Source organism: Phyllosticta citribraziliensis, assembly GCF_038025025.1.
Source record: "Phyllosticta citribraziliensis strain CPC 17464 chromosome Unknown J3D65scaffold_7, whole genome shotgun sequence".
NCBI classification, from domain to species: domain Eukaryota; kingdom Fungi; phylum Ascomycota; class Dothideomycetes; order Botryosphaeriales; family Phyllostictaceae; genus Phyllosticta; species Phyllosticta citribraziliensis.
Genome location: NW_027117344.1, coordinates 1938287 through 1957491, shown reverse-complemented (window position 1 = coordinate 1957491; position 19205 = coordinate 1938287). Strand labels below are relative to the sequence as shown.

At 53.9% G+C, this 19205-nt stretch overlaps 7 protein-coding genes and 1 non-coding gene across 8 annotated transcripts; 3 read left to right on the top strand and 5 right to left on the bottom strand.

Moving 5' to 3' along the window:
• Nucleotides 1-699: 699 nt before the first annotated feature.
• On the bottom strand, nucleotides 700-3105 carry J3D65DRAFT_416649 (magnesium transporter NIPA-domain-containing protein). The gene is made up of 4 exons (XM_066796056.1): nucleotides 2720-3105; nucleotides 2528-2665; nucleotides 2388-2480; nucleotides 700-2336 (listed from the first exon to the last, which is right to left on the bottom strand). The coding sequence occupies exons 1-4, from the start codon at nucleotides 2750-2752 to the stop codon at nucleotides 822-824; spliced, it is 1779 nt and encodes a 592-aa protein (XP_066654815.1). The 5' UTR covers nucleotides 2753-3105; the 3' UTR covers nucleotides 700-821.
• A 55-nt stretch (nucleotides 3106-3160) lies between these two features.
• On the top strand, nucleotides 3161-4358 carry J3D65DRAFT_628463 (vacuolar ATP synthase subunit E). The gene is made up of 3 exons (XM_066800639.1): nucleotides 3161-3338; nucleotides 3400-3908; nucleotides 3959-4358. The coding sequence occupies exons 1-3, from the start codon at nucleotides 3306-3308 to the stop codon at nucleotides 4107-4109; spliced, it is 693 nt and encodes a 230-aa protein (XP_066654814.1). The 5' UTR covers nucleotides 3161-3305; the 3' UTR covers nucleotides 4110-4358.
• A 47-nt stretch (nucleotides 4359-4405) lies between these two features.
• On the top strand, nucleotides 4406-6282 carry J3D65DRAFT_416862 (uncharacterized protein). The gene is made up of 2 exons (XM_066796057.1): nucleotides 4406-4593; nucleotides 4685-6282. Exons 1-2 carry the CDS (start codon nucleotides 4522-4524, stop codon nucleotides 5903-5905), a joined length of 1293 nt encoding a protein of 430 aa, XP_066654813.1. The 5' UTR covers nucleotides 4406-4521; the 3' UTR covers nucleotides 5906-6282.
• A 111-nt stretch (nucleotides 6283-6393) lies between these two features.
• Nucleotides 6394-8992, bottom strand: J3D65DRAFT_628456 (FAD/NAD(P)-binding domain-containing protein). Its single transcript, XM_066800638.1, has 4 exons — nucleotides 8865-8992; nucleotides 8094-8783; nucleotides 7829-8034; nucleotides 6394-7624 (listed from the first exon to the last, which is right to left on the bottom strand). The coding sequence occupies exons 2-4, from the start codon at nucleotides 8708-8710 to the stop codon at nucleotides 6660-6662; spliced, it is 1788 nt and encodes a 595-aa protein (XP_066654812.1). The 5' UTR covers nucleotides 8711-8783; nucleotides 8865-8992; the 3' UTR covers nucleotides 6394-6659.
• A 1666-nt stretch (nucleotides 8993-10658) lies between these two features.
• J3D65DRAFT_416599 (uncharacterized protein) lies at nucleotides 10659-12629 on the top strand. The gene is made up of 10 exons (XM_066796054.1): nucleotides 10659-10889; nucleotides 10946-10988; nucleotides 11041-11181; nucleotides 11245-11271; nucleotides 11324-11611; nucleotides 11670-11699; nucleotides 11829-11867; nucleotides 11929-11979; nucleotides 12038-12097; nucleotides 12169-12629. The coding sequence occupies exons 2-10, from the start codon at nucleotides 10946-10948 to the stop codon at nucleotides 12489-12491; spliced, it is 1002 nt and encodes a 333-aa protein (XP_066654811.1). The 5' UTR covers nucleotides 10659-10889; the 3' UTR covers nucleotides 12492-12629.
• A 1077-nt stretch (nucleotides 12630-13706) lies between these two features.
• Nucleotides 13707-14817, bottom strand: J3D65DRAFT_415928 (uncharacterized protein). The gene is made up of 2 exons (XM_066796051.1): nucleotides 14316-14817; nucleotides 13707-14257 (listed from the first exon to the last, which is right to left on the bottom strand). The coding sequence occupies exons 1-2, from the start codon at nucleotides 14426-14428 to the stop codon at nucleotides 13840-13842; spliced, it is 531 nt and encodes a 176-aa protein (XP_066654810.1). The 5' UTR covers nucleotides 14429-14817; the 3' UTR covers nucleotides 13707-13839.
• A 1353-nt stretch (nucleotides 14818-16170) lies between these two features.
• J3D65DRAFT_t83 lies at nucleotides 16171-16265 on the bottom strand. Its single transcript has one exon. It is a non-coding gene; the product is annotated as a tRNA-Asn (tRNA).
• On the bottom strand, nucleotides 16182-18667 carry J3D65DRAFT_415925 (serine carboxypeptidase). Its single transcript, XM_066796050.1, has 7 exons — nucleotides 18289-18667; nucleotides 18121-18235; nucleotides 17880-18065; nucleotides 17653-17825; nucleotides 17497-17595; nucleotides 17158-17430; nucleotides 16182-17098 (listed from the first exon to the last, which is right to left on the bottom strand). The coding sequence occupies exons 1-7, from the start codon at nucleotides 18491-18493 to the stop codon at nucleotides 16488-16490; spliced, it is 1662 nt and encodes a 553-aa protein (XP_066654809.1). The 5' UTR covers nucleotides 18494-18667; the 3' UTR covers nucleotides 16182-16487.
• Nucleotides 18668-19205: the final 538 nt, after the last annotated feature.

Below are 19205 nucleotides of genomic sequence, written 5' to 3'. Positions count from 1 at the left end.
TGGGTGCATCCACCACGGAATAGGGTTGATCACCGAGCATGGCGCATACTCGCAGTTGCCGTCCGTCGCACACCGACTTGTGCCGTTAGCGGGATTCTTTGCCCTCTCAAAATCATTCCCGCTTCACCCTAAGCGGTAAACTGTTTGAAACGGTCGAGTGGCAGGGCGGAGTCGTGCCAAGACGTGTGTTGTTTGCATTAGCTCTGTTCGAGCAAGCATGATCCCTATACCCGGGGGGCTTGACAACATTCACTCAACGTTGTGTCGTGACACGGGAACACTGTAATCCAACGTCAATCCAAAAGAGAATGCAAAACGTCGTTCTTCGAACGACAGAGAAGGAAAGCTCCGAGTGCCAGAAAGTAAAGATACAGAGGTTCTGAGAGTCGCAAAAGCGAAGGCTCGAGTTTACTGAGCAAGATTGCGGACTGCGGTAGTGTGCAGATGAATGAATGCTCCCAAGGAACAGACGGCAGAAACTCCTAGATTCCCGCTCTTTATGCCATTTCCGCTTCGAGATGCAAAACTCCACACGGGGAAAGCGCTGGTCGAGGCTGACGTATCCTCCAAACAGCATTTAAATGATCATGGAAAGGGGTAAACGAAACGGACCAAAAGATTGACTCCAGATTTGAGAATCCAGAAGCGTAAGGAGAAACGCTCTGCAAAGCGCCAGAAGTGTAACCAAAGAATGGGGTATAATGTTTCCAATCTGTGAAACTGCTGGATAGTTGCACCCAGAATCCATCTGGGTTCCATCCAAGTCTCCACAAGGCTCCCGAGCTGATGCAAAGAAAATTAAGCGCAAGCAAGCTTGCGTATCAAAGGTTGTCTCGATCCCCTCTGCCAGATCCTCTTTGCTCGTTTCTTTCTCTTTCTTCATCGGCATTGCCCCTGCCCCTCCACCAATTCAGCCTAAAAGGTCCCCCACTTGCTTGTCGAGAAATTTGTGTACGCGGATTACGAATTTGCCAGAAGCTGGATCTCTCTGGGCTCGGGCTGAGGAGAGTGGCGTCGGGCTCGTCGTTGTCCCTATCCGTAGCTGATCGCTCCAGTGGTGGCTGTGGTGTAGGTGATGCAGCAGGTCTATTGCTGGTTCCTCCGTACACGATGCTCTCCCACCATCTTCGCTTTCTTTGAATGCCCTTCTGACTTGATAGAGGAAGCGTCCCGGACCGTATCCTTGCATGACCCCTGCCTCTTCCCCGACCACGCGCATCGACTGGTGAATGCACGTCGCTCCCCCTCCTTTCCCGGTCATTCAACTCATCCCATACCTCGCCCGCTTCTTCTGCAATGGTCATCCGGCGCATGCGGCCCAAGGGGGCTGGCCTGTGCGGGCTCTCCTTTTGGGTGGGGCTTTGACTGGATGCGGCGTTTCTCGCGGCCGCTGAAGGGGCTGTGTTGGTGCGGATCAGGAGAGGTGTCCTCTCATCCGAGGCGGCTCCAGCTGCATGACTGCCCTTTCGTTTCCTGCTGCTGCTTGCGATCCCAAGAGGCGCTTCTTCATCGTAGGGCGTTGCGCCATAGAAAGGATCCTCTTCGGAATCAGATCCTCCAGCATTGATAAAACCAAGACCAGGGCTGAGGGCGTTCCGGGGAGGTGGTACGCCAGTGAATGAGTGTCGAGAGAGCTTCCTCTGGTGGGCACTGGCAATCGGGTCCTTGTCTTCGAGGCGCCAGCTAAGCGCGGCCACACCGGCAAGAAGGATGACGGTGCCAATGGCAATGAGAATCGAGTCTTTGACCGGGAGTCGAGAGACTTGGCGAAAGTAGATGAGCCCGTCGAGTATGGCGATGATGTTGTAAATGCAGAAGACAAACGGATAAAGCACGCTGGTAGAACAGAGCTTAAGACCGCGGTGGAGGTAATAGAGCTGAGTGAGGGCAAGAAACACCAGCCCGATCAGAATGATATAAGACTGCCACCGGTTGAACTGGTTTTGCCTGTCAACGATTGTTCGTACCAGCAGTTCGACGGCGGATTTGGCCAGCAGCAGCGAATGGGCAGACAGGATGCCACTGATAGCCCCAAAGGACATGCCGCGAAGGAGTCGAACTAGTGGAGTAGGCCTGGGGGCTAGTCTTTTGAGGAACCATTGTGCTGCAAAGAGCCCTGCGCAAATTAAAAATGTCGCGACGAGCCAGATCAGGAATTGTGTGCGAGCAAGGAGGGCCAAAAGTTGGGTCAGCGTGTGCGAAGGTTCCGTCAGAGCGCCAAATATGCCGATCAAGACGGCTCCAGCAGCGACGAGGATCGTGCCAACAAGAGAGAAGCGAGTAAAGGGTTCGCTGAGGATGAGAGTTGCGCATATTGAGTTGAAGACCAGGCCAGACTGCTAACGTCAGTATGACATGGCCGCAAGTCTGTTGGGAGAGGTCCGTACCGCTTGCAGCGTTGAGAGCACAGGGAGAGGAAGGGTTGTGATTTGTATGGTGCTCCCGACGAGGTTGGCCACGATGAACATGAGCATGCCCACCTGCGAGTATTAGTGCTGCCCGGCTTTCTCGTGGTTGGTGTATCTACCTGCCACCTCCGTCGTCGGTACGGCGGGCGCCGGTCGTCGGTCTCATGTTTCTCTTCCTCGAGAAGATGCGATTTGCGTTGCAACGTCAGGCCGAGGCTCTGTATGCTGGTCGAAAGCAGCCCGACAAAGACTCCAAGCTACGAATACAGAGTCAGCAAGTCCTGGTGGTACGCAAGTGGCGGGATACTCACTGCGACGCTGCCGCCGGGGGAAAGCTCAACCATGACTTGTGGTGCTACTCAGGTAAGGCGAGATGCTACCTGAAGAGTACAGACATGCTGCCGCATACAAGAAGATACCAGAGCGGGTGCGCCCGCAGGAGGCGCAAAAAGGAGCGAGGGGCGCAAGCCTCGAGGATGGGACAAGGTGAAACGGTGCGGATGATGATGATGCGCGACGACGCTCACGAGACGCAGGCCGAATCGCCTGCGGAGGTCGGGGTGTGGCGGGCGGAAACGGGGGCGAAGGAGAGCGCGCGCGAAGAATAGCGTGGGGAGAGGAGAATGGGAGAAGAAAAGGGTTGGAGAAAAGAAAGAGAGGCAGCAAGGGTGGTGGTGGTTGTTGTTAGTTGCATGGGCAGCCGCATCTCTGGGCTCGGGCACCTGGCTGGGGCTCCCGTCAGGTCTGGCCTCTGGGCGCCCGAGCTTCGAGCTGCCGCAACATCACCTCCACCTCGACCATCACCACCACCGTCGACGACTTTGCCCACCGCGCCCTCTTCCTACCGTACCCGACGCCCTGAGCAACCGACTCGTCTTGAACTCTTCGTCCGCAACCATGTCGCAAATCCACGCCATGTCCGACGACCAGGTACACCCGCTGCTCCCCGCACACCGCCGACAGCTACCGCTGACTCCCTCCTTCAATGCAGGTCGCCGGCGAGCTCAAGAAGATGACGGCCTTCATCCGTCAGGAGGCTCTGGAGAAGGCCAAGGAGATCCAGATCAAGGCCGACGAGGAGTTTGCCATTGAGAAGTCGAAGCTCGTCCGTCAAGAGACCGCCGCAATCGACGCCGCCTACGAGAAGAAGTTCAAGCAGGCCGCCATGTCCCAGCAGATCACACGCTCTACCCTCGCCAACAAGACTAGACTGCGCGTCCTGGGTGCTCGTCAGGAGCTGCTCGACGACTTGTTCGAGCAGACTCGCAAGAGGCTCACCGACGTTTCCAAGGACAAGGGCAAGTACCAGGCCGCGCTGAAGGGTCTACTTCTTGAGGGACTGTACTCGATGAACGAGCCCAAGGTCCAGGTCCGTGCACGCAAGGCCGATTACGACACGGTCAGGAAGGCGATCCCCGAGGCCGAGAAGGAGTACAAGGACAAGGTGGGCAAGGACACCAAGGTGGAGCTGGACGAGAAGAACCCGCTGCCAGATGGATCGTAAGTACTTTTTATCGAAGAGCATGAGCTGCGCTGACTTTTGATCAAAGCTCCGGAGGCGTCTCTGTCGTGGGCAGCAATGGCAAGATTGAAATCAACAACACTTTCGACGAACGGCTACGGTTGCTGGAGCACGAGGCCTTGCCGTCGATTAGGGTGACGCTCTTTGGCGCAAACGAAAACCGCAGGTTCAGAGACTGAGCGGGGGCGGAGGGCGTGAATGTACAGAATTAGTTTGCGCGTGCATACCTCTCCGAGATGAGAGCATTGCATCGAACTACGTGGATGACGTACGGTAGAGGGGGACGATTTGTTGTAACGGCGTCAACTGGAGCTTGGAATGGCCATGTGTATGATACAATTGTGCGCCCAATGAGGCGGGAAGTAAGCTGGAGTCCTTTTTACTTCACGTCGATACAGGCGGAAACGATGCGCGTTTGGGATAGCAGCAGTGAATACGACTTGCACGTGAGGTCGTGGGTCGAAGGAGGGAGGCCGGCGAATCGGCCAGCCAGCCCGACCCTGCTTCGTCACCGTCTCCGTCTTCCGCGACGACTCCGCAACATCTCCACAACAACACCACAAAGACCGCCTTGACCTCCTCGCTGCCGATATGCTGGTCTCCCTGACCGTCGGCAAAGTCGACGCCGGCGTTGCCGTCCTCCTCACCGAAGACAAGCGTCTGGTATGCTCTCGCTTTCCAAATCCCTCGCCGAGCTCCATCCTTGCTACGTCGCCGCAATTGTGAAGATCCACACCTTTGACCACCAAGACAGATTGAATTCCCGTCCATTCTCCTGCCCCCCGACATCTCCTCTGGCAGCATCGTCGACATTACAGTCTCGCGCAACCACCAGACCGAAAGCGCGGCCCAGCAGGCATTTCAACAATTGCAGACCAAAATCTACCAAACCTTTGGCACGCGCTCCCCCTCGGCCCCCGTCCTTCGCTGTCGCAACACCACCCAAACCTCTGTCGTCCTTGAATGGGACCCCATCGAGCTGGCGACGGCCGAGCTGCGCAGCCTCTCTCTGTACCGCAATGGCAGCAAGGCCGGCAGCATTCCCAGACCCCTCGAGCAACATTGCACCAAAATTTCCGGCCTGGCGCTTGACACAGAATACCAGTTCCACCTAGTGTTGAGGACAAGCGCGGGGACCTACAGCAGCGAGAGGCTGGTCGTCCGGACGCACAAGATGACCGAGCTGGGTGGCATCACCGTGACACCCGGCCTCATGCCCGCGCAGCTCAAGGAGAGCCTCGTCAATACCGTCACAGGCATAGGCGCCAAGCTGATTGACCAAGTTCGCATCGACACTACACATTTCGTGTGCACAGAAGGTCGCGGCCCTCTGTGGGAAAAAGCCGTGGAGATGAACATTCCCGTCGTTGTTCCTGACTGGGTCAAGGCTTGTGAGCGCGAGGGCAGAATAGTTGGTGTCAGGCAGTACTACATCAATGCCGATCCGCGTCTGAGGCAGATTGGCCCGCCGGCGGGTCAGCAACAGCAGCAGCAGCAGCAGCAGAACCAGGCAACACATGGAAGAAGCCAGAGTATGCAACAGCAAAATCAGAAGAGTCCACCGATGCCAAGCCCACAGCTGGGCATCACACCTCCAACCCCAGAACAGGTGCGGAAAGAACCACCAAATGGCAACACGTCTGCTACGGACATGGTCACGGTGGCAGAGAAAGATGCTGCCGAGGCATCTGAAGGCGAACCTCCAGCCCCACCACCGAAAGACGAAAGTGCCGCCGAAACCACAACGTCTGCAGACGACGCAAAAGACGAAGCCAAGGAAACCGAGCAAGTCGATCCGGATGACACACCGCGCGCGGAGGAAGCTGCGAAAGGATCAGAGGACCCGGATTCCAAGTCGAAGAAGTCTGAAGAAGAGGTTGATTCGGCAGCCGACAAGCGCCTCGAGGCCGGCGAGCCGGACAAAGATGGTGATGTTAGCCCCAGCCAGGGTTCCTTCCAAGATGTAGAACTCTGAGACCCTCGTCTTTGCATTTTCTTTTGTGAAATAGATCACCTCCACTGCCACCACCACCGAAGCTCCTTTTGCGGCTGTCCCTGGAACACGTTCACCTATACCCTGGTTTGACGCATCAAAACATCAACATGATTCTTCATCGGAATACCCATCAACGACGTCGGCGACCAAGGCAAATGGGGACGGGATTGCAACCGGGATCGGGAGAGATAATGAAAGTGATGACTATGGGAAAGACACGGGTGGTTTTGGCAATGGTGTTTGTTCTACTGCTGTTCTTGGTCAGCCCATTTTGCTTTCTTTGCTCTATTACAACAATCAGTTCGACAGGCTTAATCGCATCCAGGATTCGAGGGACGGAGAAGCAGATGTGATAGAGTGGAGCCGGGGGCCGATTGGGAGCGTGTCGTCTAGCCTTCCAGCAAGGGCCTTATTCACTGTCAGTGACAGTGCTGGCGGATCGGACTCTGGTCACCAGATCGAAAAGGGTCGCAGTACTCTGGACGATGACGTGGATTGAGCGTGGCAACGTTTTGACTTCTTATTGATTGAATAAATAGTCGAGTCGGCGGATTGAAAGTGTCTTAGCAAGCGGAAAGACAAAAGATAGACAAGCATGGAGTGGTCATGATGATCCTTCTGGGATATGGCAAGTGCGGTCTTTCTGACAGAGCTTTATGCTGACTGACGCCACAGAAGGTGGGATGAGTTCTTTTAATCATCAGCACAGACATTTGGCGCTTCTCTCCTACTCTCAAGCAGCAACTGCTGCAGCAGAATCTCTCCTGACGCCGTCATCAACAAGCTTTCCTTGCACAAACTTGTCTTCCTCCTCCGTTTCCTCAGTCGGCAAAATCTCCGCCTCCCTCCTCTTCCACCTGCTCCCCCATTCAGTCCGATCCTCGTTGCTTAAATACCACGCCAGGTCCGCTCCGGGCGTCGTCTCAGTCTGGCTGTACCCGTCACCCAACCACGAGAAGCGATTGCCCTGGTACGTCACGTCCCAATCGTCCCAACGCGGCTCGCGTATCGCCTCGGTGAAATGCAGCGCGCTGCCCGGCCACAGCCCCGTCACGCGTCCGTCCGTCGTGCCGTTCTTATACCAACTCTTGCACGCGTCCTTCCACACAGTCTTCTCCATGAAGGCGTCTACGTACTCGTTGAATTCCTCAATCGCCGAGGCCTTGGGGACAAAGCTGCGGATGTTCTCCGTCTGCAAGCGATCGAGCATGCGCAAGGCGTACGCGACCTGCGCCTCGATGGCCAGCAGGACGGGGCCGTTGCCGGCCGGTGAGTTAGGCCCCATCACCATGATGTAGTTCGGCATATCGGGGGCCCCAAGAGACATGTAGCTCCGCGGAGACTCAGCCCACGCGTCTTGCAGGTTCACACCGCCGCGGCCGATCAGGGGGAAGCGTGGGCGGTGCGATACGTCAAAGCCCGTGGCGCAGATGAGCGTGTCGAGTTCGACGGTCTCGCCGGTGGATGTCCTGCACCCATTGGGCAGGACTTCTGTGACGCCGCCGTACACGACGTGGACGTTGGGAGCACGCAGGGCTTCCAGATAACCTGGTCCTGGAGTGTATCGCCGGCAGCCCACGCTCCAGGTGGGAATCAGGCGCGTAGAGAGGGCTTTGTCGCCGTCCAGGCGGGCCTCCATCTCCTCGGCCATTATCTTGCGAGCTTCCTGTTGGACGGGGTGGTCTCTGAGGAAAACTCCTGGTACACTAGTCAGTCAGAGTTCGAGTGTTGTTGACCACAAGAGCTAGGTTTGGAGCCCATCCTGAATCCACAGTGGGACAAGGGACGTCACATTCTAGGCGTGTAATCTTGAATCTGTCATTCGCCAAGACGACTGCGCTCAGGGAACTTCCATTGGACACTCACTGCGAGCGGACGTCAAAACCAGGAGGAGAGACTTACCGAACATGCTGTTCATGCCTGATTCGGCTTCCTTTCGATGTCCAAGAAGTACATTCGGGTCCTTGAACTCCTCCATTTCGTCTTCGGTATATTCACGCGGCCCATCCTTACCAAAAGGCTTCGTGATCCAGGTGTTGTGGCGGATAAAGGTAGTCAGACTGCGAACCTCAGGCTGGATCGCTGGGAGGACTTGGATGCCAGAGGATCTTTCTCGATTGTGAGTCCGCTGACCACGGTGTTGCAGTCCAGATAAGGGGAAACTCACCCATTGCCAATGAGTCCGACGCGTTTGCCGTGGAGGTCAAGACCCTCAGGCCAGGCTGCTGTGTGGGCCAAATCTCCCTCGAAGTTGTCGAGACCCGGTACGTCGGGCCACTTCCAATTGTTCAAGAAGCCAGTGGCGTTGATGAGAAAATCTCCAGTGTCCGTAATCACCTCCCCACTCTTGGAGTCCTTTACCTTGACGACCCACTTGCCCTGAGCATCGTCCCAGGTCGCCGCCTGGACTTCATGCTCCGTCTTGATGTAGCGATCCAACCCATGAGTCGATGCAAATCTTTGAAAGTATTTGCGAATCTCTTCCGAGCCGGAGTACGAGTGCGTGTAATTGGGGTTCGGGAAGAAGGTGTAAGTGTAACTGTGCGCGGGAATGTCGCACGCGCAGCCCGGATAGCGATTCTCAGTCCACGTGCCAGAGACGTCTGGGTTCTTGTCGTAGACCGTCAGGGAGAAGTTGCGGAAAGAGCGTTGGAGCTTGTAGGCGAAGAGAAGTCCAGAGGCTCCAGCGCCGATGCAAATGACCCTGATACGGCGCTCATGATGGATTGGGTTTTCCCATCGAATGTCGTCTCTCAGCGCCTCTTTTGCGTCGTGGTCAGTCATTTTTGTCTGAGCGAGTTGACGGGGAACACTGCTGATGTTGCTAGCTCCGCAGTTTAAGTGGCACAGCAGTCTGCTATCCATAATCATGAGTTCAATTATCAATCACGAGCTGGAACACGTCATCTGAGGGGTTGGGAAGCATTGTGCATCATACTGTTGATCAACTAGATCCGGGCCAAGAATCTAGGTCTGGTCCAAAAAGCCGTGGTACCTCAAAAGGCAGTATCCCCAACTAGGCAGGCGGTTTGAATCTTCCTGTCCTAGTTCTGGACGAGAAAGAACACTCGGTCTCTGTCTCTTGAATCACCACCACTCAAGCGCTTGAATGCTCCTTGATCATTTCACGTCTTCATTTTGTTTGCGTGCGCCAGAACTTTGATACCAAGTTCCAGATTTCAAGTCCTGGGGGCGTTCCACAAAAGATACGACGTCGATGCCGGCTTGCAGAAGGAGCGGATGAGGACCAGTTTAGGAACCAAGATGGTCCAATGAGGGGCCTCAGAAACATGGTCCGGATCTTGAATTCAACACACGGCCGTTCAACTTTCGGCAAGTCGATGTGGGTCGACAGCAGTTCAAGCATCCTCACCGGAAGAAGTTCTGAGATCCAGGCAGATTGGGACTCGGATACGGCGACTTCAATATCCGTGTCTATCATTGCAGATGCTTGGCTTTTGTACACGATGTTTGATCCTCGGCTATGCAGGTCTTTGGGGCTGTGGGTCAAACAGCGTGGATTGCTGCATTTGGGACATTGAACAGCGTCTATCTCGCGGAAGATAAGATACGCATTCTATGGTATTCTGTAAGTACACACGCCTTTATCAACAAGACCGCCACTGCTGACTCTGGGGATGAAGAAATGATCGAGAGGAGTTTGACTACGGAAAGTGGGTGACGGACCAAGTGTTCCTGGCGGGGGCTGCATGATATGACGTCAGACATAACTTCCCCACACTCAGGTCGCCTCCTCCACCCCGCCACAGTGGGTGTCGAAAGAAATGCGACAGACCTCCTGGCAATATGAGTGCACTTGGGGAGCATTCATCTGCTACTTTAGTCATGCTTAAGGAGCATTCATTTACTACTACAACCACACTTAGGGAGCATCCGTCCATCTTCGCTTCGATTGCGAATGTCAACAAAGCCGGCCTGGTTTACTTCACGGATGTGGCAGACGTTTGTCTCGAGCATGTTGTGAAGCTGATTGTCACTCTGTCAGCTTCCATGGATATAGCAAGTACTCGCTGATGATGAAAGATTTCATCTTGACCTTCTACTGTATCTTGGCGGCTGTTGCAGTTTGATACCCTCTGTGCCTCGTCAAATGGCATACTGGCAATCACCAGGTGGTTCGACAAATCGGAAAATTCTCGATGACCTTCTAGAACACCCGTTCATTGTTTTCGGTCGAATCAGAACCTGGTTCCGAAGTAGTCTCTGGCGTTCCATACGTCGGAGTCTGATGTGTCCATCCGATGCTTCACAGCAATTTCAAAATATCTGTCGGCCACTGCAAGAAAGGAGACATACCACAGGTGCAAAAGTAACCCTTCTGGCTCAGAAATCCCGCCTATGTCAAGGTCTCTCCGGCATTCTTCTTTGTCCAAGCCGAATTTTGCTAGTTGTATCCCATGGTGCTACTTGGTTTTCGTGGAATGAGGAGTATGAAGTCCCAAGTGACGGCGAGGGGTTTGGGGACTGGAGGGGAGTATGAATCGTGCCTTAGCTGTGAAGCACATGGTCAGCGTGGAGCCTTTTATCCGGACCGATGAACACAACTTCCGCATGCGCCATGGAGGATTTTGCCAGAGATCAGAAGCATTCGTACCATTTGGTCGAAGTTGGACACGAAGCATTTGAGCTGTTCAAGAGACGACGTAGAGAGCGCATCTGAGCCGGAGGAGTAGGAGCGCACAAGTTGATGCAAAGGGATTTGGTCTGCGATGACGGAGAGAATGCCAAAGGCACAGGGCCAATTTTCCGGTTCGCTTTCTCCTACACGGCGGCCGAACCCCGAAGTGGGTGGGTGCCAGTTCTCGCTGAGGTGGAGTGAGTGTGGAAGGCGCCGCCAGCCAAATCGTCGGCACCGCGGCGGCCTCTTGCGAAGCAACATCTTCCCATCTCGCACGCCCACCATCTTCTCCTCTACACCAAACTTTTGCGACAGCCCACAACGGTAAAGCTCACCGAAGGCCCTCGCCGTCAACCAATTATTGATATCATTCTGAACAGATGTCACAAAATCAATCTTCCTGGCCAAACGGCCACCACGCCTGTGAGCGCGCACCGTTGGGAGTCTGCCTCGAATCTCACTGACCGGAAGCAAGACTACCAACCAACGCAAAATTACCAACTACCGCAAGGCTATCACCCGCAAGAATACTTGCCGCAAGTCCGCCATCAGCAAATCCACGAGGACATCGCTACCTCCAGGGCCCCACCGCAACAATGGCAGCCTCCGCAAATCGGTGAGACATTTCCAAAGCACTTGCCCTGTTGATATCTTCGTGAGCTGACGCCGGGATCTCCAGCTCATTCGCAAACATGGCAGCAAACGAGTAAGTTTTCTTTCAAGGCTGTACCTCCAACCTCGTCCACTCATATCCATAGCCCCAGCGCGAACTCCGCAACATCCACCAGCGCAATATGCGCCAGCGCAATACGCACCAGCGCAATACGCACCAGCGCAATACGCACCACCAGCGCAATACGCACCACCAGCGCAATACGCACCACCAGCGCAATACGCACCACCAGTGCAATACGCACCCCCAGTGCAATACGCACCGCCAGTGCAATACGCACCACCAGTGCAAGACGCACCACCAGCGCAAGAAGCACCACCAGTGCAAGAAGCACCACCAGCGCAAGAAGCACCAGCGCAATACGCACCTCCACGTACGTCTTTCCATGATCGTCTTCGCCAGAAACTTTGTGAGCTGACTTCTGGTGCTAGTACCCACGCCTCAATATGCTGCGCAACAAGGTATGTTATCTCCAGACAGCCTCCTTTACAGACCGGCTCCGCTCGTTTTGAGGATTCCACAATTCCCGAATATCCATACACACCAAATCTTGCGTTGTGATTGCTGTAGACTGAAACCAAATTTTCCAGATATTCAGCCGCAGAATCCTGGGGGCCAGCAGCCGCAATGTACGGAATTGATCTGTCCCGACGCACTTCCTGATGATCAATATGCTTACATGCAACGTAGATCCGGCTCCAACTTTGCTGCCCGTCCCTGAGCTGCCGCAAGAGACTCAAGGTGCGAAGTTTCATGAGTTCGCTCTCTAAGGATCTGTACTAAAGTTTGACATCTCTAGACGCTCAACAGCAACCAACGTCTCCTGGGACATCGCCGCAACCGCAATTGAGGCTTTTGAGTATGTTTTCACCCCGAACTCGCTTAGATTTGCAACCCGACGTCCTCGATCACTGAAATATGACATTGCAGGTGGCACCACGATCATAGCGCAAGGTCTCCCCGAGATCTTGGAAGTCCTTGACCGGCAAGGTCTACGCGGGGCCCGAAGAATACATGACCCGACAATTGCAAACCCATGGAAACATTGTTATTACAAAAGAATACCCTTGTGCTGCTTTTGGTACAACTGCCGGCCACTCGAATGCCGCGTCGCAAATTGTCCTTTCCAGCACGACATTCCGCAATGGCAACTCGACGCCTATCGCGTCAGCAATCCCTACTGGGTCGGCGACATGGAGCTCAACAACCAAACGCGGCAAAGAAGGCAAAGACAGGAGGAAAGAATTGAGTGAAGCAAACATCGGCAAGAGGGTACAGCAGCGCTGAGCAATGGCGCAACGAGTTGGGAGGAGGGAGTGGGGAGGGAGACGCAATAGCGACAACGATATCCACGCAGCTTCAAAAACATGCAATCATAATCATCTCGCAAGACTGAATGTATGGCTTACCGCCTTCTGCTCCCGAATCTTGATGCTCAATGAGAACATGACCGCATGCCCAGTAAAACTCAAGATTGAATGCCTCTGCTACGAATGATGGTCAGTGGTCACTTTCAGCTGGCTTCTCGATGATTCGTGTAGCACGAGGATTTTCATTGGATTGAATTGTCTTCATATTCAGAGGCCTTAGCCCCATTTTACCCCTTCCGCAACATCCTTCTCGGCAATTGTTTCCCCCCCGCATATTTTGACTGTTGCCCATTGCTTGCGTTGATTGAAGACTCTGTTTCCTCCGCGGTCCTTTCGTTTTGTTTGAGAGCACGTTTGCTGGAGCTCGCTTCTTGTTGAATTTGGACTGAAATTTTGCCCGAGGGCATTGTTGTTCGCAAATTGTTGGCGTAGTCCTGTTTCGCAATTCTTGTCCTCCCACCCTCCCCACACACGCCACCGCCGTTCGACAGATTTTGAATGTTTTGTGGTGTTGTTTGGATGTTTGGGATGTTGTTTGCGATCCTAGCTCTTCTTGCTTCCGCGAAGCAAGGCTCCGAGATTGTTTGCGAGCCGAGCTCTTCCTGCTTCCGCGAAGCAAGAACACCGAGATTGTTTGCGAGCCGAGCTCTTCTTGCTTCCGTGAAGCGGCCTCCTAGATTGTTTGCGAGCCGCGCTCTTCTTGCTCCCGCGAAGCGGCCTCCGAGATTGTTTGCGAGCCGCGCTCTTCTTGCTCCCGCGAAGCGGCCTCCGAGATTGTTTGCGAGCCGCGCTCTTCTTGCTCCCGCGAAGCGACCTCCGAGATTGTTTGCGAGCCGCGCTCTTCTTGCTCCCGCGACGCAAGACCTCCGAGCTCTTCTTGATTCCGCGAACGAAGCTTGAGATTTTGAATTCTGTTTGAGAGGCCTGGTTTTGATTGTTCAGACCTTGTGTTTGTTGATGAGGCATGATGTTTCATGTGAGGCCTGGTTTGAGCGACAGAGTCTTGTGTTTTATGTTTCTTTTTTGTTGAGGCCTGGTTTTAAGTGTTGGGGCCAGGTTGATTTTTGACGAGGCCTGGTGTTGATTAACTAGGCATGATTTTGAATGATTTGGTCAGGTGTTTGAGAGGCAGGGCCTGGTGTTTTGTGAAAAGGCCTGGTCTTGAGTGTTGGGCCTGTTTTTTGACCGGCAGGGTCTGGTGTTGAGTGCCAATTGAAATTTGACGTTTGGACTAGCCTTTTTGGTGGCCGTCTTTTTGATTTCGTTCTCGGAGTTGTCTTTGAAGCTCCTGGATTTGTTGTTGATAGCGCTGGGCCATTTCGTTGTATTGTTGCCGCAAAAAGATGTGGTCTTGTTGCAAAACGGAGAAATCTCTTTGCATTTTTTCAGCCTGTTGGCCCATGTTGGATTCCCTGTTTCTGCTTTCTTCAAGCTGTTTCCTGAGGTCGCGAGTTTCTTGATATAAGTCCGTGCTGAGTTTGACGACTTGTTCGTTCACGGCCCCGGTATTTTTGGGAGTTGGTGCTGGGTATTTGACCGAGCACGGCAATCCAACGTGTTCGTTGGTCTTGCATCTTCTACATCTTCTTGTGCATTCTCTCCAGTGGCCGTGCATGGCTTGGCCACAGCGATTGCATGTTTGTTTTGTTCTGGTTGGAGGTTCAGCGATGTTGACTTCCTCCACGGACCTCAAGACTGCAGACTTACCCTGGTTTTTCGACCCTGTGGCCGTTTCTGTTGTTGTTGTTGTTGTTTGGGCGACGGGGCGGGTCGCCTCCACCGCCAGGGAGTGTGTATGGGGCCACAAAGGCTGATGCCATTGTGGAGGAGTTGGTTGGGGTGTTGGTTGTAGTAGGGTGTTGAGGGTTGGAGTTGGAGTTGGCGTCGAGTGCGACGCAGCAGCCCGGCACAAGAGACCAACACCGCCAAAACCAATTTCCGCCAGCAGCGCCTTCCTCCACGCCCCACTTACGTCCTCAAGACCACAAAACAAGACGACTCGGTCCTGTCTGCTCTCGGTCTGTGCTCGGGCCTGTGTACCCTCCCACCCTCTAGCATGAAGAAGACTGACTTGACACCCTCAGGTCCACTTCTCATGTTAAGCTCCTTCAACGCGCCTCTCAAAATCTGGCATAATGGTCTCTCCCAACTGGAAGAAGGCAAGATGCCCACCAATCTCAGTCAACTTTCAAGGCTCTTAAGCCGAAAGAAGACACGACGCCTGCCCTCCAGCCCGCCCTCCAGCCAATCCACCACTCTCATATCTCATACTAAACCCACGCGTTCTATGCTTTCCCGGGCTCTTCTCAGAATCCGGCATCACGGCCACTGCCGAACCGGAACAGGAAACGACACCCTCACACCGTCCCAGCCATCATGATCATCTCTCCACGTCAAAGCCCGCCGGCATCACAGATCTGCGACAATCAGGCAATTGATGGCCACGTCGAGCGGACGCAGGTCCATGTGAAGAAAATACTGCACAGTTGGGAGCTTAGGATGATACTTGGCATGGCGAGGAAGAGTCAGGCTAGCGGAAGGGATGCGAGTATGCCACATGGCTCGGGAATGTTCGATGGATGCCAATTCCCGACTCATCGTGGGACGAGCCGCGCCGATTCTCCTCATGGAAATGTGCAGTATTTCGAGGCCTGTTTCGAACTTTCGTCGGACTCATCAAGTCAGCTCTGAGAATCCTGGCGCCAGCGTCTTCGAAAGGGTTGTCTTGGGAGGCCCAATGGTCCAGTGCCTGACATTTTTGTCGTCTTTCATCAGCCGGTGTTATCTGTATGATCTGCTGGCCCTTTGCAAAACCTGCAGCGGGATGCAGCGGCACCAACTGTGGAAACAGCATGCTGCAGAAAAGCCTCGAACCTCAAACCTTCGTCCGAGGTTTGGTTAAAAAGGTTGTGGCACATCAAGAACAGAAGATCAGTGTCCCCCTTCAGGGAGCATTCATTCGCGCTGACAAATGACTGACGAGGAGCATCCATAAGCTATAACCGACGGCTAACAGGGAGCATTGAAGCGTCCTTGAGTGTACCAGTCATTGGGAGGTTGTGTACCAACGACTTTTGCTACCAGGCCTCAGTCCACAGATGTTTGCTTTTTGCAGAACCTCGGTCCCAGTGGCTGACAAGTTTGGCTGAGAAGTAGACCGCCAGCCTCGCGGGTTGGCAAAGCCTCTCGGTGAGGCGGATGGTCTACGCGGTCAAGGCGAAGCACACGGTTGCCTTGCAGCAGCCCGTCTCGCTCTTGTCGTGTTTTGATTGGGCCATCGGAAGGTATCGAGGCATTGCTTCGCGGTGCAGCTTTTGCTTTCAAGGCGCAGCTGTTCGCGCAGCTGTTCCGTCCATGTCCTTGTCTGGGGTGATGGGATGTCGTTGAAAGAGCGACGCCGCTCCGCAAGATCGGGATCAGGAAAGCCCGCTCGGCCATAGCCCGGAGAAACTCGTACTGTAGCCGAGCAAAATTTTGGGTCGTGGATTCAAATGGAATGCTCCTTCTCCACAGCAAACAATTGCAATCGGAACTTGGAGCCAGCAAAAAAAGCAAAAGAACTCGACCCCGGGCAGGCTTGAACTGCCAACCTCCTGATTGCTTCAGAGATTTCTCTCCTTAACAGTCAAACGCGCTAACCAATTGCGCCACGGAGTCCTCACGTGATTTGATAGTAGTAATGTTGACTCTACACAATATATACTGCATGCTGTGAACTCATTACTTCATGCATCATGCTCTCAAAGCTCTCACTCTGCCCTCTTTTCAGCTGCCCAAGCCTTCCAGCTTCGCTTGCGATTCACACAATGGCCTCCCTGTATTACACCTCCGTGGTCTTGAGCAGGACCACTCCCCAGTGCCCCGTCATGGTCTCTCAAATCACAGCTCATTCCTCTTCCCGGGTCCCTTTTGTCCGGTGAAGTTTGCGTTTGGCTGCGTCGAAAAGTTGGACTGCTCATCCAAAGCCTTGACCCGACCCAGCATATACTCAATTACGCGGTAGGCGGCACCGCCTGCGTAGCCAGGTAGCTCATGACCTGCCAATTGCACTTGGTAGAACGTCAAGCCTCTCTCTTGGCCCCAGAAACCCACCTCGCCGCTGCCCGCCAGCCAGCCCTTGTTATACTCTGGATGGTACGGCGAGTAGAAGACCCGGCCAGGGTATTCTTGGAAGCCGCGTCTGCCGTTCCAGGTCGTATTTTGAATGGCGAGAAGGGTGCCGTTGGTCGGGAGGATGAAATCGAGGTTGCCGCTGCCGATGATGGTATTGTTCGTTGCTTCTATGACGCGACGGAGCGTGCCGTCTTGCGCAGGGCTTTGCGTCAAGTCACTGCCGTTGCCGGCGAAGACGGGTTTCTGCGAGCATTGCGTCCAATTGGTGCCCACGGGGGCATTGATGGCACGCTGCACATCGGTGCGGTTGAAGTAGATTTGGAGCCCTGGTGGTTGGTAATCGTCTCTGTTGACTTTTCCGAGAATCGAATAAGGGGCTGTATTAGAAATGGTCGTCAGTCCAACATCTGAAAGTTGTCTCCCTGGCATAGCTTACTAGGACAGGTCGTGGTGATGTGGTAGATGTCAAAGCAAGGATTCACCTCCTTTGCGGCTTCGATAATCGCACTGAAAACGTCACAGGAGTTGTTCTTCTGTTCAGCGGGGTCGAAGATATCAGGAAAGTCCTCGTCTGGTGGAGGGAAAGCGAGGAATTTGTCGAACAAGTTGGTAAAGCCGCATCGGTCGGCATCCGCATTGATCTTTTCCATGGTAGAGCCATTGAGATAGAAAAGCTCCTGCCAATAGTTTACGAACGGGACGGCAGGGACTGGGTACGAGTCAGCTTCAAGAGGGACCGAACAAATTTTCCCCCAGGAGAGAGGAGCCAACTTACCAGCCTGTTGAGCAGTGCTGCTTCCGATGATCGGATCATTGATGGCTATTCCGGCCAGGTTGTAGTAATCTTTGTCGTTACGACTTATAAAGTCGTCCGCTACCCAAGATCAGCAAATTGTCCCTTTTCCTCTCTTTTCTTTGGAAAAAAACATACCGATGTAGGGCACGTAGAAGCCGGCATACGACTCTCCAGTCAGGTAGACCTTGAAGCCCCTCAAATCGAAGGTGTCGACAAAGTTTTTCCAAAATCCAGCCAACTGGTCACCTACGCCTAGCTCGTCCGTGATATTTGGCTTGCCTTGCGTGTAGCCAACGCCGACTGGCTGTCTGAATCACCAGTCAGTGGATCTGAAGCAAGCTTGACTATCGATTTGGACTCACTCGATCCACACCATATTCGTCAGATTCACCCAGCTGTAAGGGTTCTGCGTCGGCGCAAATGTTCCATCTTGCCATGTGAACGGACCATTCTCTCTTAATAGACCAAGGAGGGAACTGCATCCAGGACCTCCGTTAAACCAGGCAGTGACGTCGGCCCCAGCGTCGGGATTTGTCGAGGGAAAGAACCTGCCCGTTCTGATCAGCGGCCTCGGTCTTCGCTGATGTCGGAAAAGGCACGTACCAGAAGAAAAGCTTCCGGGTCTCGTTTGGATCATCGGATATGGGAAGTAATCCAGCGTATGATTCTCCAACGTCAAAAGGCACTTCTGGGATAGCAGTCCCATCAACTACGAATTCTGTGGGAGGGTTCGTCAGTTTGGCCAAAATCCGACGCGAACAGCAGACATACTTTCTGAAGCGGTTGTTCGAAACCGCGACTGTCGCTTTTGAAGGCGGTCCACCTGCGCTGGTGCCTGGACATCTTCAAGAGGTACGGGCTTGTTGTATCTTTCGGCGCGCTGGAAGAGTTTGAAAGCGTCGCTGTTCGCGCCCAAGCCAGGGGATGAAGCAGCGACGAGGGATAAAAGCAAGCCAAGAGCATAAAAATGCTGCATCCTGTCGAGACGGACTCAGGGCACTGGAGGCATGAAACAGTAAACAGGTAGTTGGGCGTTTGGTTCGGGACCGGCTTTAAGAGCGACCATGGAATTGTTTTTGGGCAGCAGGAGCTACCACGTAGTGCAGTACTGTCACCAATCAATATCTCGGGACGGGTGGTAGTGATGCAATCGTATGCCTGAGCTAGCTGCAACTAGCAGGAGATATGCCATCTCCGCTTGTCGTACAGGCAGATCGATGTCAAGAAGATCGACAAGGGACCCAGTTAGCTGCCGTCCTGGCGGTTCGTCATGCACCGAGATGAATGTTGACACCGGTCTAAGAACGGATGGCTGACTCGACAGATGCCGACCTTTATTCGGATGGCAGGAGTGGTTCACAGAAAAAGAAACCAAGTGCTCAAGAAGTTGAGATGTGCGAGCCGTGCTGTTGTGGCTCTCAGCCGTGCGTCCTACCGTAGGACAAAGTTGATGCGGGGATGCCTGTTTGGATCAAGTGCCACTACGCACGAGGCTGTCGCATCCAGAATTCGTGTCAACTGGATTGAGTGACGTCGAATCAGAAAGGACTCGTGTTCGCTTTTTCAAATTTGGTGTCGCTGCATTCAAGCGTATGTGTACGCTTAACCTAGTTTCCTGTCGACCCAATAACACGGGAAGTGGCTTGCGTGTTTTGACCATATAGAGCCCCCCGCATTGCTTGATGAAT

Excerpts from the sequence above, each read along its gene's own strand:
- J3D65DRAFT_416649 (XM_066796056.1), bottom strand. The coding sequence starts at position 2,752 with ATGGTTGAGCTTTCCCCCGGCGGCAGCGTCGCA. Across the intron at positions 2,666-2,719 it reads CCCCCGGCGGCAGCGTCGCA|CTTGGAGTCTTTGTCGGGCT; the intron begins GTGAGTATCCCG and ends CTGTATTCGTAG. Across the intron at positions 2,481-2,527 it reads ACCGACGACGGAGGTGGCAG|GTGGGCATGCTCATGTTCAT; the intron begins GTAGATACACCA and ends TAATACTCGCAG.
- J3D65DRAFT_628463 (XM_066800639.1), top strand. The coding sequence starts at position 3,306 with ATGTCGCAAATCCACGCCATGTCCGACGACCAG. Across the intron at positions 3,339-3,399 it reads ACGCCATGTCCGACGACCAG|GTCGCCGGCGAGCTCAAGAA; the intron begins GTACACCCGCTG and ends CCTTCAATGCAG. Across the intron at positions 3,909-3,958 it reads AACCCGCTGCCAGATGGATC|CTCCGGAGGCGTCTCTGTCG; the intron begins GTAAGTACTTTT and ends TTTTGATCAAAG.
- J3D65DRAFT_416862 (XM_066796057.1), top strand. The coding sequence starts at position 4,522 with ATGCTGGTCTCCCTGACCGTCGGCAAAGTCGACGCCGGCGTTGCCGTC. Across the intron at positions 4,594-4,684 it reads TCACCGAAGACAAGCGTCTG|ATTGAATTCCCGTCCATTCT; the intron begins GTATGCTCTCGC and ends CCACCAAGACAG.
- J3D65DRAFT_628456 (XM_066800638.1), bottom strand. The coding sequence starts at position 8,710 with ATGACTGACCACGACGCAAAAGAGGCGCTGAGAGACGACATTCGATGG. Across the intron at positions 8,035-8,093 it reads GTCGGACTCATTGGCAATGG|ATCCTCTGGCATCCAAGTCC; the intron begins GTGAGTTTCCCC and ends CAATCGAGAAAG. Across the intron at positions 7,625-7,828 it reads AGGCATGAACAGCATGTTCG|GAGTTTTCCTCAGAGACCAC; the intron begins GTAAGTCTCTCC and ends CTAGTGTACCAG.
- J3D65DRAFT_416599 (XM_066796054.1), top strand. The coding sequence starts at position 10,946 with ATGTCACAAAATCAATCTTCCTGGCCAAACGGCCACCACGCCT. Across the intron at positions 10,989-11,040 it reads GCCAAACGGCCACCACGCCT|ACTACCAACCAACGCAAAAT; the intron begins GTGAGCGCGCAC and ends ACCGGAAGCAAG. Across the intron at positions 11,612-11,669 it reads AGCGCAATACGCACCTCCAC|TACCCACGCCTCAATATGCT; the intron begins GTACGTCTTTCC and ends TTCTGGTGCTAG.
- J3D65DRAFT_415928 (XM_066796051.1), bottom strand. The coding sequence starts at position 14,428 with ATGGCATCAGCCTTTGTGGCCCCATACACACTCCCTGGCGGTGGAGGC. Across the intron at positions 14,258-14,315 it reads CACAGGGTCGAAAAACCAGG|AACAAAACAAACATGCAATC; the intron begins GTAAGTCTGCAG and ends ACCTCCAACCAG.
- J3D65DRAFT_415925 (XM_066796050.1), bottom strand. The coding sequence starts at position 18,493 with ATGCAGCATTTTTATGCTCTTGGCTTGCTTTTATCCCTCGTCGCTGCT. Across the intron at positions 17,596-17,652 it reads CTTCTACGTGCCCTACATCG|CGGACGACTTTATAAGTCGT; the intron begins GTATGTTTTTTT and ends GATCTTGGGTAG. Across the intron at positions 17,099-17,157 it reads CATCACCACGACCTGTCCTA|CCCCTTATTCGATTCTCGGA; the intron begins GTAAGCTATGCC and ends TTTCTAATACAG.